The 13,833-nt window shown below is 58.1% G+C and overlaps 6 protein-coding genes across 6 annotated transcripts; 4 read left to right on the top strand and 2 right to left on the bottom strand.

Moving 5' to 3' along the window:
- Positions 1-139: 139 nt before the first annotated feature.
- Positions 140-490, bottom strand: ACA1_055530 (uncharacterized protein; the record flags this gene model as incomplete). Its single annotated transcript, XM_004344140.1, has 1 exon — positions 140-490. One exon carries the CDS (start codon positions 488-490, stop codon positions 140-142), a length of 351 nt encoding a protein of 116 aa, XP_004344190.1.
- A 187-nt stretch (positions 491-677) lies between these two features.
- On the top strand, positions 678-2,669 carry ACA1_055520 (nucleoporin, putative; the record flags this gene model as incomplete). The annotated part of the gene is made up of 11 exons (XM_004344139.1): positions 678-803; positions 892-1,005; positions 1,109-1,202; positions 1,304-1,326; positions 1,392-1,545; positions 1,639-1,730; positions 1,801-1,838; positions 1,916-2,011; positions 2,119-2,171; positions 2,268-2,345; positions 2,455-2,669. The coding sequence occupies 11 exons, from the start codon at positions 678-680 to the stop codon at positions 2,667-2,669; spliced, it is 1,083 nt and encodes a 360-aa protein (XP_004344189.1).
- A 137-nt stretch (positions 2,670-2,806) lies between these two features.
- On the top strand, positions 2,807-5,530 carry ACA1_055510 (Lsorbosone dehydrogenase; the record flags this gene model as incomplete). The annotated part of the gene is made up of 14 exons (XM_004344138.1): positions 2,807-2,873; positions 3,032-3,140; positions 3,252-3,306; positions 3,477-3,532; positions 3,608-3,751; positions 3,814-3,932; positions 4,025-4,115; positions 4,214-4,294; positions 4,388-4,499; positions 4,750-4,850; positions 4,942-5,084; positions 5,172-5,250; positions 5,353-5,426; positions 5,517-5,530. The coding sequence occupies 14 exons, from the start codon at positions 2,807-2,809 to the stop codon at positions 5,528-5,530; spliced, it is 1,245 nt and encodes a 414-aa protein (XP_004344188.1).
- A 387-nt stretch (positions 5,531-5,917) lies between these two features.
- ACA1_055500 (uncharacterized protein) lies at positions 5,918-7,475 on the top strand (the record flags this gene model as incomplete). The annotated part of the gene is made up of 6 exons (XM_004344137.1): positions 5,918-6,292; positions 6,389-6,515; positions 6,583-6,682; positions 6,754-6,872; positions 6,938-7,053; positions 7,143-7,475. 6 exons carry the CDS (start codon positions 5,918-5,920, stop codon positions 7,473-7,475), a joined length of 1,170 nt encoding a protein of 389 aa, XP_004344187.1.
- A 98-nt stretch (positions 7,476-7,573) lies between these two features.
- On the bottom strand, positions 7,574-9,489 carry ACA1_055490 (ThiF domain containing protein; the record flags this gene model as incomplete). Its single annotated transcript, XM_004344136.1, has 7 exons — positions 7,574-7,750; positions 7,840-8,009; positions 8,109-8,297; positions 8,428-8,601; positions 8,743-8,881; positions 9,043-9,222; positions 9,334-9,489. The coding sequence occupies 7 exons, from the start codon at positions 9,487-9,489 to the stop codon at positions 7,574-7,576; spliced, it is 1,185 nt and encodes a 394-aa protein (XP_004344186.1).
- A 110-nt stretch (positions 9,490-9,599) lies between these two features.
- On the top strand, positions 9,600-13,833 carry ACA1_055480 (HEAT repeat domain containing protein; the record flags this gene model as incomplete). Its single annotated transcript, XM_004344135.1, has 14 exons — positions 9,600-10,143; positions 10,198-10,314; positions 10,403-10,452; positions 10,533-10,664; positions 11,038-11,138; positions 11,225-11,403; positions 11,521-11,653; positions 11,755-11,869; positions 11,965-12,177; positions 12,240-12,480; positions 12,561-12,682; positions 12,794-12,901; positions 12,983-13,133; positions 13,262-13,833. The coding sequence occupies 14 exons, from the start codon at positions 9,600-9,602 to the stop codon at positions 13,831-13,833; spliced, it is 2,778 nt and encodes a 925-aa protein (XP_004344185.1).

Below are 13,833 nucleotides of genomic sequence, written 5' to 3'. Positions count from 1 at the left end.
TTGTTCCCTCGATGCAGCTGTGAAGCACAAGGCCGAAGGCCTCTTCCAGTCTTCAACGATCATAATACATTTTCTTCTATCAAGACGGTGTCATGTACAAGTAGCGGAACGAGAGGGTTGTTGTCGGTGTGTACGTCCTCTAGACCTCCACCTCGTCAGAGCTGGTGAAGGCAGGCAGAAGCGGGTAGGGGTAGAAGAGCTCGGCGCCGATGATGCGCCACCAGACCCACAGGAGGGGGATGGGGACGAAGCCTCGGCCCAGGGAGGCCACCCACCACCCCATCGAGTCGGTCGGGTGGGTGCCCAGCAGGGCCGAGAGCACGACGCAAGCGGAGGCGACGAGGACGAGTGCGAGGGCGATCCACTGGAAGGCTTCTCTCCTCTTCTGCGCCACCAGAGCCGTCGTGTAGAGCGTGTGTAGCATCTCGACATCAGCTGTCAGCCCCTCCTTCCGCCTGTTGTCGGCACTTCCTGCGTACTCCAGGGCCATCGTGCCTTCGATCAGAGGACTATCGCAACTTTGCAGCAAAGCCATTCGTGTCTTACGTGATGAAGTGGTGCGGCTACTTGAGAGCACAGCAGTGCGGCTGTGTCGACACTGAAACAAAAAGAAAACAGGAGAAAATATTTGGCGCGAACGCAATCGCGCGTGGGAGAGATCGTCGCACATAATCGTGATGCAGACCGATCAATGGAGCACGGCACACTTCACAGGGACCAAGATCAATAAGGTGCGATGGTTGCCGCGCTATGACCAGATCGGTCGTGCTTCATTCTTCGCCACCGGAACCTGGGAGGAAGAGGTACTCCTCGGCCTTCCCCCCTTAATCTAAATCCTTCTCGTGCCTGATTTCACTCTTGGTGCTGCTCGATGATCTTGCTGGGTAATAGGTGAACAAAGTCACACTGTGGCAGCTCAACTTGCCCGAAGGAGACGACAAGGGTGCAGACGCTCCGTTTGAGTGCTACGAGTCCACCCACCATGGAGGTGTCACAGATCTCAAGGTGTTGATCCCTTCGCTTTACCTCGTAGTAGCAGCACTCGCTCGTGCTGCTCTGCTCCGAGCTTGAGCCTGGCACTCACTTTGCGCGCTCACTTGTCTGTCAGGCGGTCGAAGCGAACAACCAGGTCTATGTCCTCACTACGTCGACCAAGGGATCCTACTCGCTCTATCAAGTGCCGCAGGACCTCTTTACTGGTGGTATGCATACCCAGCCCTCTCCCTCATCTCTCCTCCGCCTGCTCTTCTTCTTTCTCACCATCGCTTCCTCTCGCAACGTTCACGTCCGTCGTCGCCGGCAGATGTGGACGAAGGCCAAGTAGCGGTTCGTATTGCGCCATGGCTTCTTCTACTTCTGTATGCAGCGTTCTTAGTCTCTCTCCACCACAGTCCCTCCCGCGGGAGTTGCTCGCCTCCAACCTTCACACGTCGGCCGCCACTGCCATTGATTACTCGCCCGAGTTGCAAGAGGTGGTGACGGTGGGCGAGGACGGAACGATCAACAACCTCCAGCTGACCGCGACCAAGCCTCACGTCTCATTTGGTAGCAATCATCGCACAAGGAAGAAAGAGATCTTGGCCGAGGTATTGGTTAGCCTTCTAGCTGACACTTGTTCTGTGCCCCCCCGCGCTGCAGTGCGAGCCGAAAGCTGTGCCTTCACTTCGGTGCAGTACATGACACAGACGACCATTCTCACGACGGCAAGCAACAACACGCTCAAGATATGGGTTCGTTAAGCTCGGCTTTGCAGAATCAGCCCAATCGCGTGCTCAAGCTCGTGTGTCTTTCTCTTCGCAGGATCTTCGCGCCAAGAGCGTCTTCAAACAGTTGAAAGAGTAAGCCCTGGCAACTTCAAGCCCTTACGTGGAGTTCTTTGCAGCGTTCACTTATGTTACGTTTCTCCTCTGAACAGCACGGCCAAGGAAGGGATCATCACCAGCGCCACACGCCATCCGTTCCAAATCCACCGTTTGACCACGGCGTACAGCAACGGCTCGATCGCGATGTGGTACGCTTCAAGCACGCCTCGGAATGCTCTGTTGTATCAGCGCCATTGTCTCAATAAGCTAAGCCGTGTATCTTGTATCTCTCTCTCTCTCTCTCACTCAAATGCAGGGACCTGCGCCAGAACGCTCCGTTCATGCATCTGGACAAGCACACCAGCCACGGTAGCCGCACCGCGCCTTTCACCCATTTGCCCCTGCTCCAATCTTCCACCACAGCTAACAACTCTCTCTTTCTCTTTCTCTTTCCTTTTGTTCTAGTGTGGGAGGTCCAACACCATGCCACAGCACCCGACAACCTGTTCACCTGCTCCGAAGACGGCTTCCTTTTCCACTGGGGTACGACTCTATCTCTTGGCCTGAACCTCGCGATCCGCCCTCACTGGCGTATGTGTCGTGTGTGTGTGTGTGTGTGTGTTGTATGTGTGTGTGTGTCGTGTCTATGTAGATGTGAAGGCCATTCAGCAGGTCAGCGGACGAGGAGCGAGCCAGTTGGTGGCCAACGATGAGGTGATCGAGGAAGTGGGCAACAGCAGGCGCGTGGTGGTCACCGACAAGCTGGGCATCAACTCCTTCCACGTCAATCCGGAGACCAACGTGCTCGTGAGCGCCGGCGACACCCACTCCCTCCAGTTCCGATCGTCTGTCGTACTTCAGTACTAGATCTATTTGGCGTGAAGAAGACGATGATGGTGAAGAAGAAGCCCAAGCTCCACCGAAGAACAAAGTCGACGAGGCCGCCGTCGGCAAAAAATAAAACGCAAGGCAACGCCTAGAAACCCTTCATCCAAGATCTGCAGATGGCCACCAAGCAGGCGGCTCTGTTCGCCTTCGTCGGTTGCCTTGTCCTTGGCCTCTTTGCGCTAGGTACTGTCGGCCGTTCTTATCATATACAATTTGTCACAAAAGCATTCTTGCGAGATGCATCAAGATTCAAATCCGAATGAACCATTGATTATCGACAATGCTGTGTCCGCACCCGTTTCTCACGATGTGTGAACCAATTCTAGGCGAGGCCTCGGCAGCCAGCTTCTGCAACGGCCAAAATCCACATTACCTGGCCACCGCTGACGTGCCGGAAGGGTTCTGCGCCGTCACTTGGGCTTCCGGGCTCAGGCGCCCCCGGGCCATTCGGTACGCGCTTGGCACTGACCAGGTGTGTCCATGTCTTCTGCCTCATTCATTCTCGTTCTCCTTCTTCTTCTGTTTCGTGTCGTTTGCTCTACCGGCTCGTCGACTTCATAGGTTCGCGTCCAACGGTGACGCGATCGTGATCGAATCCGACGAGAGCAGGATTCAGGTACTTTGGGACGGCAACAAGGACGGTTTCTCTTCATGTACGTGCAACCTCCCCTTGCTTTGCCTGCCTGCCCAGGGGTGTAAGCTGGCTTTCTTCTTCTTGAAGCGCTCTCATTGAACCCCCACTGCTCCGCTACAGTGTCAGAGCGCGCGCCGTTGGTCACTCATCAGGGCCTCAATCACGGTCTGGTCATTGACGAGAAGAACGGCTACATCTATGCTTCCACGTGCGCCGCCAACCGACCGACCGCACCAGCAGCGACGTTCCTAACGGGTGTGTGTGTGTTGTGTGGCACCAACAGGTCGCGAGAGGTGTGGAGGTGGCACTACTCGCCCGGCCAGCGCTCGAACCTGGGCACCGCCGCGAAGGTGATCTACGGCATTCCCTGCTGCGGGCACCTCACCCGCACCCTCGAAATGGACGACGAAGGCAACCTTTACGTGAGGTAGACCTCCCGCAAGCGCTTTGTTGTTTGTTGTTTGTTGTTTGCTGATCCTGGTGCCGTAGCGTGGGGAGTCTGAAGAACGTGGACATGGACGACAAGAGCGCGATGATCCGCCGCTTCATCAATCCTGCCGCGTATACGACCTCGCACCAATGGGACGACGGCGAGATATGGGCTCGAGGTGCGCGACGCTGAGCTTCAGTACAACGGTGTACGGAATGAGACCGTGTACTGAGCTCAGCGGATTGGCGTTGGTTCCCTCTGTTCACACAGGCATGCGCAATGAGGTTGGCATCCGCTTCGATTACAGCAACCCGCGCAGGCTCTGGGGAGTCGAGAACGGAGTGGACAACGTTCAGCGTGTGTACGTAGTGGCTTTGGTGTTGCTCTCATGATCCTGGCCACCCAGGCACGCAGCCCTTAATGACGCTCTATTGCCCCCCCCCCAAACAACAAACACAGTGACATGGGCGACGTCCATAACGACAACCCCTCCGAGGAGGTCAACATATTCGACAAGCCGGGCGCCTTCTACGGCTATCCGTACTGCTGGTGGGTCACACAACTTCCCATGCGCGCGCGCAGTCGTGTGGGCTTGAGAGTCTCATGGCTAACCCGCATTTCATGTTTTCCCAGGTCTGAGTACAACCTGAAAGGGTCGAGGCTTGGCCCGAATGTCCGTCCGGGCCATACCCGGGGCACTCAGTGGCTCCATCCTACGTTCATTCGGGACACTCGCTTCAGGTGGGTACCCGAACCGAAAACCAAAGCCGCGCCCTGTGTCGCTACTAAACTTGGCCTCTACTCTCACACACGCCTTTCACCAGTGACGCTTGGTGCGACAATCCTGCGAACGTCGTGAAACCGGCCTACAACCTGCAGGTGCTTTCCGTCATCATCATCACGTCGCTGATGTTTAAGTGTTTTTATTTCACCCAATGCCAACTCGCACCATCTGTGATGTTGTTTAATATGTACGCCTATTTCTATTTGTCCAGGCTCACACGGCACCAATGGACATCGTGTTCTACAATGGAACCGGCTTCCCAGCTTCTTGGAGAGGCGACGCCTTCATCTCTCTGCATGGCTCCTGGAATCGGTACCGACTGCGATCTACTTTTTCAGCTTTGGCGTTTCAAGTCATGGGCAAGAAGGCACCTCGCCTGACGTCGTGTTGGTTATACTTGCAGGCCGAGCCCCGTCGGTTACAATGTCGTGCGGCTGGTGATGAACAAGACGACTGGCCTGCCCGAGGAGGAACTGCCGTTCTTCTCGCCCAAGGAGGGTGGATCCAGCAAGAACAAGCGACACGACGGCCACGAGAGCGACGAGGGTACGTGAATGGACGCAACACTTCGCGCCCGCACGCAGTCGAGCTACACATGCATTGCTCTCACACCCGCCCACCACCCACCACCAGGCGAGGATCCTTATCCTCCGGTGCCGGGCTCGTGGGACATCCGACCGGTCTCGCTCGACTTTGGCCCGTGCGGCGCCTCGTACGTATAACCTTTGTATCTTCGATTTCTCGGGGAGGTGAGGTCCTCACCTCGATCTCTTCTCTTCATTGTTCTAATGAATGAATGAATGAATGAATGCAGGAACGAGTGCCTCTTCCTCACGAGCGACAAAAACGGGCTGATCGTTGCGGTGGCCTACAACGGTGTAGCTGGTGGTACGTGCAGACCCTCGTTCTCTCCCTTTCTTCTCCACCACACCGGTAATAGTGAGCCTCGCTCATGCATGCTCTTTTTCTCCCACACAGAAGCCAAGCGCTGAGCGGAGCCAGAGCGGTAGGGTTGTATTTGTTATTTTATTTATATTGATTACAATTGTTTATTTGCGCAAAAGTTGTTTGAACTTATTTAGGTCCATCAATTTGTTGTCGACTTTGGTTTTACTCTGGCGGTTTAGCACTGAAAACCACGGGAAAGCGTGGGCTTGGCTGACGCCTCACACGACAGGTGCTGCTGCTGATGTAGGGCGACTGGTGGTGTCTGTCTCGCTACTCTTCTCACACATCCTCTTCTCTCGTCTCACGCCTATTGTCGTACCACGCTTGCAACTTCTCCTCTTGTTAAGAACCCCTTCGCAACTATCTGCACGCGAACGACATCGCCACCTCCTTCCTCTACTTCCTCCTTCCAACCCAAAACGCGTACCAAGATGGTGGCCTCTACAACGCGGGTGTGGAAGCTCGACGAGACGAATCTGTTCAAGGCGGTGCTCTTCCTCTTTCTCCTTCAGTACGCCTTCGGGCTCGGGGTGTTCCTACTTGTTAAGCTGGGAGTCCCTCCCGCGCTCAACGAAGATGAACATCACCAGCCCGCCGGAAGCAGCGTCGATCACTACTACGACGGCTTTTTCCTGGGGCTCAACGGAGCTGTCTTCGGCATCCTGCTTCTGGTGCTGCGCCTGCAGGAGAAGCAGTACGAGCTCGACGAGGCCGAGGAGGTGCTACGCGTAATAAACTTCCTCCCCATCCGCTGGTTCGCCGTCTCCGCTACCTACCCGCTCGCCCAGCTCTCCGACGTCTCGCAGGTTCCTCTCAAGCCCTCCTTACACCTCAACCCTTTCACCAAGATGGAGGCTCGTAGCTGCACATCAATTTACATCTGTTACATTCCATCATGGCAGTTCATTCACAGGGGAGAGGCCTGTGTGCGGATCGACTTCGCCGGGTCGCGTGGCGATGAGACTCTGCTGTTCGTTCCCGACGGCCAGGAGGACCTCGTCCGCGCCCTCAGCGCCTACTTGCCCCAAGGTACCCACCCCAACTCCGAGTCCTGAACGGGTGGCGCGTTACTCATTCACGCCTCAACGCTCTGCAGACCACCCGAACCGAGGGCCGGACGGTGTGGCGTGGGTCATGAGCGATGAAGAATTCGAACCTGCCTGCCCCAAGCCTTGGCCTTGCTCGCTGGTCATGAGGTACCTCATACCACCTACGCCAACGAGATCTCGCACGGTAATGACTGTGGGTCGGTGGTCTCGCTATGCAGCAAGCAGACACCGATCCTGTCGTCTCGGGCTACGGAGGCCACTTGGAGCCAGCTGAAGACCTTCATGGGCGCTCTCCTCGTCTGGTCACTGCTTCAGGCGCTCCTCTGCCTGGTCGTCCGTACGACTCCTCTCACGCATTTCGCGCCAAATGTAGGTTCGTCGCTCACCGTTCACGGTTGGCAGGGCATCTTGACATGGACGAACCCTCGCGCACTGGCCTCTGGCTGGGCCACTTCGCCGCCTCGACCTTCTTTTGCGCCTTGGCCGGCTTCTTCTGGAACATGGGAAACGTCTCTCAGGTACCGCTGTCGTTCTCTGGGTCTCCGCACTGCGCTTCTTCGCGAACAAGAAGCTTACACTACGATCACGACATTGTGTTTCTGTGCAGTACCGCATCCACGAGTCGAAGCTGGAGCTGGCCTCTTCGCTCCCGTTCGTGTGCACCGAAGACCACGACTTCAAGTACGTCGAGTCGGTGACCCTCGTCAACGGCAGCGAGGTGCGGCGGCTGGTGGCCGAGGGCGACGTTGAGGGGGAGGGAGAACGCCGGGTCTTCGTGCTGGGCGACCTGCCCTCGGCCGACGCGGCCGCCCGGGAGGACTACATCTACATCAGGAGGAAGACGGGCCTGCTTGACCTGGCCATCATGCCCGAGAACGCCGCCCGATTCGCCGACGTTCTCGCCCACCACGTCTCGCGCCACCATCAGATGATGGTGTAGAGACTGGCCTCTCTTCTTTCCAAAAAGTGTACATAGTATGTAAACAGACCAACAAACAAATGGAAATTACATCACCTTCTTCAAGGTGAGTGTTTTGTTCACTGAGCTGGCTGTTGTTGTTGTTGGGGTGATGCGTGCTTGCAGATGACGCAGAAGGAGTCGGACTTGCCGTCGGCGCCGTCCTGCTGCGAGTTGGAGGCGTGAAAGGTGTTGAGGGTGAAGTTGTTGTAGTTGGCCACCGCCTCGCCTGCCAGATCCTGTGCCCACGCGTTCACCTGTGGAAGCCGCCACCATCAACAACTGCAAAGAACAAAGAACGAAGAACGAAAAAAAGAACGAAGAAGCGGGAAGAATGAAGGAGTACCATGAGGAGGGCGGCGCTGACGCAGACGCAGACCCAGCTGCCGACGTAGCGGGTGGGGAAGTTCTTGTCCTTGGGGATGAACCCGATGCTTTCGTGGTTCATGATGTGCTCCTGCGAGAGGAGTGACAGGATGTGCGGCTGCACAAACTTGATCAAGAACGTCCTAATGTCTGCCACACCACATCGCACACGCACCACCGCACACGCACGCGACACGACGCACGGTTAGCACAGCGCGTGCGGCACTTGCACGCTTGGACGAGTGGTACCTTTGATGGGGATGACGTTCTCCTCGGCGGCGCGTCCGTCGTCTCTGCCCGCCCAGAAGTCGACGAGGCCGGTCGCCACGGCGTCCTTGACGTGCAGACCCTCCATGTGGGCCTGGTTTTTGAGGAAGCTGAACAGCTCCGCAACCCCGAACGTGCTGTGGCCCTTCTTGCTCATCCACTCCTCCAGCTCTGCCACATCGTGCGTGTACGTGTGCGGTGGTGCGTGTGCGTGTGCGGTGGTGCGTGTGCGTGTGCGTGCGTTCCGATTAGTTGGTGGTCATACGGCTCGCCCTCTTCGTTGAAGAGGCTGGGCAGGTACCCTGCTGTGTCCACTCGAAGCTCTCGCTGGTGGTGTTGAGGCACGACCAGCAGGCCATCCCTGGTCGCCCGGTGTAGAAGTTGACGAGGGCAGTATTGGCGTAGGAGGAGCCCGTGACCAGCGGCACCCCCAGCACCTTGGCCAGGGAGTTGGTCGCGTAGTCGTATATCGCACCTGCCGCCCGTGTGGCCGGTTCAGTCGCAGTCTGACAATCCACCGCCGGCCGCACACGCACAACCGCACACGCACCACCGCACGCAGCACTAAACGAGCGCACACGCACACGCACGCGCACACGCACGTGCGGAGACGTACCGTGATCGATGCAGTTGAAGATGACGTCGGCCCGGCGGGCCGCTTCGACCACCTTATGCCACTCCTTCACGGCGTCGATGTGCAGCGTCTCGAACTCGCTTCGCAGATTGTGCACCGACTCAAGCCCAAGCTTGGCCGCCTGCGTGCAATCCCGTCGTGTGTGCCGTGCGTGTCGTGCGTGTGCGTGTGTGTCGTGTGTCGTGTGTGTCGTGTGTCGTGTGTGTCGCGTGTCGTGTGTGTCGTGTTGCGTGAGTGCCGCACGCGCACAACTCTGTTGAGGAAGAGGTGAAGGGGAGGTACGTCAACTTTGCGCATGCCCACGACGTCCTTGGTGAAGAGGATCTGGCGGTTGAGGTTGGTGGCCTCGACGTCGTCCATGTCCACCAGGATCAGCTTCCGCACGCCCAGCCGGCACAGGCCCATCGCCACGCCGTTGCCCAGCCCGCCGCAGCCCAGCACCAGCGCCGTCGCCTCTTCCACCTATAATTATTAGGAATAATAAATAAATTAAATAAATAAAAGGAACATGAAATTATCTATTACAGCGAATAATTAATAATAAATATAAAACTTTCACGGGGTGGCGGCTACCTTTTTCTGCTGCCACGAGACCATCACGCGCTGGCGATCGAAGACGTCGCCGGGCACCTCGGGCGGCGGCACCTCGAAGAGCGACCGACGCACCGGGCCATCCCCCGAGGGCACGTCCGTGCGCGGCTCCTGCCTCTCCTCCTGCTTCTCCTCCATGTCACGTGCCTGAGTCGAGAAAAAGGGGAAAAAGCAGAAAACTGGATATTTCACTTCAAAAAACTTGTTTTTAATTTACTAATTTTTTAGCATTTTATTTTAACCAGCAAATGGAAGAAGAAGCAGGTGCGCTGGATCGACCGGCGAGCCTGGCGGAGGTGGAGAAGCTTCCCTGGTTGCTGGCCCGGTGGCGCGCCCTCCAGTCCGGCGCCACAGCCGCAGCTGCCAACCCAACGCTGTCCCAGTTCCTCCCCGGTAGTAGTACCTCGACTTCACCGAAAACGAAGACGAGCAGCGAGCAGGACCGGGAGTGGGCGATGCAGGTGTTGGAGCTGCTCGAGTGGTTCTTCATCGCCGACGGTCCGCACGTGTGCCTCGCATTCCTCGACCATCAGACCCCGGTCAGGCCCGCCGCTGGCGACTGTGGTGCGGGCCAGGGCGACGCAGATGCCGAGAAGGCGGCCATCTTCGGGGCGCTGGAGGAGGTGCTGATGTCGGCCCTGTCGTCGGTGAGCCGGGAGGTCATCGGCGCTGGGAGCGTGCTGCACCACGCGAGCGTGGGGCCGCTGCTGTGGGACCGGGTGCGGCAGGTCTGTCGCGTCGACGACGAGCTGGTCGCCAGCAGACTGTTTCGGTGCATGGCCTTCGTCTTCGGTACTACACCACTCATCATCCTCCTCTGGTGCTGATGAAGTGCTATTTTAACAGAAAGGAATGACATGTCAGGCGAGCGGCCGCCTTGGGTGAGTGCGACGCAGAACTTTGAGCTGGCGCAAGTGGCGCTGGTGCAAATGCGGGAGCACAGCAACCCGAACCTGATTGTCGGTAATGCTCTCAATGCTCAGGTGACAACGCGACGCTTTGATATAAAGCGTTGTATGTTGCGTGTGTGTCGTGTGTGTCGGTACATCAGCTTTCATAGACGAACTGCCGCTGGACAAATTGCTGATAGCTACGGACCAGGTGCGCACATTGGATGTCGACTGGACCCTAGTTGTCTGCACTATGTTCATTTTCTCCATCTTCTACCTTCGCCGATGCAGCTGGAGAACGTGGAGCAGCTGGTGAAGCTGATCGACCGCGACTCCCGGTCAGTGGTCAAAGAAGCGCTGTTCAGGTGTCTCACGAGGCTGGAGTTGCGGAACAGGCGCTACGTGGACGTTTTCCTCGAGGTAGTGCACCCACCGCCAATCACGAGGGAGAGGAAATGTGATATGCATGCTGGTCGACTGATTCAATACCTGCACGCGCACGCACACGCACACGCTCCACCGCACACACGCGCACGCGCACACGCACACGGTACACATGCGGCCGAAGAGAAAAATGGCGTGGGCCGCAGATACTGGCGTTTCCAGCTCCCTGCGCTGTTCGGCGCTGTCTGGCCTGCCTGGCCGCCACCACAGCCAAGAGAAAACTAAGTGCATTGTTGAAGTCGCGCTCTCCGCAGCTGCAGAGGTGAGCTCCAACTTGCTTTTTTCGTTCTTCTTTCGTTTTCTTATCGCTTTCGTTCTTTAGTGAGCTCACGACGGATGTTCGTCTTCCTAGGAGGAGAATGAAGAGCCGGATGTCGCCATCAGCGCCCTGCAGTTGCTCGCCAAAGCTTTTCAGCTGACCGAAGCCTACATGCCAACCCCAGATCTTGACAGGTAGCGCGTGCCCTCTCACTCCTTCTCGTCGTGTTCGTGTCTCATCGTGCGTGTACGTGTGCGTGCGTGCGTGTGCGTGCGTGCAGGTATGTCACGATGTTTGTTAGGAATGCGGTACGACGGGAGCCCAATGTGCCCGGCCTCTTGGACCTGGCCGCCGAGTGCGCAGCAAGACGCTGCCACGGGGCTCCCTACTCCTTGGAACGGCTTCCTGTCGAGTTGCAAGTGCTCGTCACCGCCAAGCGGAAGGCCATGCAATCCAAAGGTGCGCGCCCCCTGCACGTTCGCCTCCTTTCTCAATCTCATTAAGACTGGCAAATTGTGTGTGTGTGTGTGTGTGTGTGCAACCTGACACATGCGACCTTGCGCTCAACGTTTGAAGACAAGGTGAAGCTGCAGAAGGCGCTTAAGGTGTGCATGCTCGCCGTCGGAGGTGTACTACACAGCAGGCTGCTCAACGGCATCTTGCCCGAGTGCATTGCGATGTTACAGCCGGGCAACCGGTGGCAGGAACGGTACTGACTCGACACAATAACTGGGGGAGGGGCGCAGAGTTCTCACTCAGCAGCACCCCCACGCGCATGCGCACACGCCCCCGATCTGGGCGACAACACAGGGAAGGCGGACTTCTGGTGCTGGGCTGCGCATTGCAGAGCTGCTATTATTATGATCATCCGGGTGTCGGCGATCAGCTGCTTCCGCTGATCCTTACGGCGCTTTCAGACCCTCAGGTGAGCGAGGACCTAATCTCGCCTGACCTGACCTGATCTCTGCGGGTCGATGCTTGCCTGCAGCTCACGTGGCCGCTGATTGACCATGCATGCAGGCCAAGGTGCGGAAGATGTGCGCCTGGGCTGCGTCCCGACTCCTGCGCTGCCTCGATGTCGAGCAGCAGAGCGCACTGGCCGTGCACCTGGTGCGCGGGTTGGACGATTTCCCAGTGCGACACACCGCGTGGAAGGCCCTCACCCACTCCGGGCAGGAGCCTGTCGCTCAAGTCATTCTCCGCGAGTGCGTGGCGCACTACGTTCCGCTCGAGGTGCGTCTGTCACCAGCTCTTCTCGTCAAACAATCTCATCTCATGTTCACTGTGTGCGACAGAGACAGGAAGAAGGAGTAGATGGAGGAGGAGGTGACGATGAGTCGGTGCAGATCAACCCTTACGTGCTGCGCACGATGGCCCACTGGCTGCGGGTACTCGGGGAGCACCGGGTCAGGGCCACCAGCGAAGTGCGGAGGTGCGCCCAAGTGCTCTTCAAGAGGCTCCCGCAGACACTGGCCAAAGATCGAAAGCCGGCGTACGGCGGGCTTATGCTGCGGGCGATCAGCGCCGTGTGTCAGTGTACGCCGATGACCCTCCCACATTCACCACAGCTTTTGGTTTGGCTGTTGTTCGCTAACGGTTGGTTGGTGGTCGTCCAGCACTCGAATGGATGATCGAGCTCGGCCCCGCGAAGGTGGTGCAAACCTTCGAACAGCAATACACAGAGTTAGTTGCGCTGGTTCGTTCGCAGAAGAAGAGCGATAACGAAACGCGCTTGCAGGTACGTGTAAGAGCCTTTACTCTCTAAACGAGCACCTAACCTGTGTGTGTCGTGTCGTGTGTGCGTGTGTGTCACGCGTGTTTGTTTGTCGGTTTGGCATTGAAGCTCCAGGCATGCCTGGATGTCTTTGCCAGCGTGCTTCGTCACGACCAGCTTCATGTGCTGAGCCAAGAGCACGCTCCCCAGTGGGTCCGCTACTGTTTCGCCTACTGCGCGGGCGTACGTTACCCCTGGCCAGCTCATGAATGAGGAGGTAACCTGTTTACTCAGCTCCCCTCTTTCTCATGTTCAACTCCACAGGGGATGCACACTGACTCTGGGCTGAGCGTACTCTACTGGCTCACCATGCGCTTCCCCGAGCGTGTGGCTCCGCTGCTCCCGGATATCATACCCGCCGCGCTTGCCCTCTCCCGAAGCGAGCGACGAGACCGGGACCTCGCCATGTGCCTACGTACAATTCCACCCGCCCCCACTTACACTTGTCCCTCCCCGCACACGGCACACACGGCACACACGACACACGATACACGACCGCACACACAGCCAACCTGATTGTTTCCTCCGACGTGCTTCACCTAGACGCCATGGCCAGCAGGCTCGGGGCAGAAATGCGGCCCTGGGTCGCGCGGCTGTCATCTGCCCTTGCGCACGAGGCCTCTGCATTCCCAAACGACCTGGCGCTGCGCTGTTGCGTGCAGATGGTGCCGTACGGCCTGGGCGACATCGACGACCGCGCGCTCTTCCTCCTGGCGCACACCAGCGCCGACACCCTGCGCCCGTGGACCGATCCGTGCTTCAAGGCCGAACCGCCGCACAGGTTCGAGGTGCCAATCGAATCGCTGACCGATCTGATCGTCGAGTTGGTCGTTCGGCGATCGCTCGAGTGCAGCCCGCGGGATGCCGTGCCCGTGTTCACGGTACTCATCGACCGCCTCCAGCGGTCCACCCTCGCCGTCAAGGGCAGCGAAGACGCCGCCGCCTCGACAGATCCGGCCGTGCGGGAGAAGGTGAGCGCGGCGCTCCACGCCCTGGCCGCCAAGATGGGCGACAAAGTGGTCGCCGACAAGCAGTTCAGGTGGCGCCCGTTCCGCGAAGGGCTGCAGCGGTACCTGCCCGCCGACAGCGCCCTCCTCGCCTCACTCCTCGGTTGA

Source organism: Acanthamoeba castellanii, assembly GCF_000313135.1.
Source record: "Acanthamoeba castellanii str. Neff unplaced genomic scaffold scf7180000084594, whole genome shotgun sequence".
NCBI lineage: Eukaryota > Discosea > Longamoebia > Acanthamoebidae > Acanthamoeba > Acanthamoeba castellanii.
Note: the sequence above shows the minus strand (reverse complement) of the source record. Positions and strands in the feature narration are given on the sequence as shown.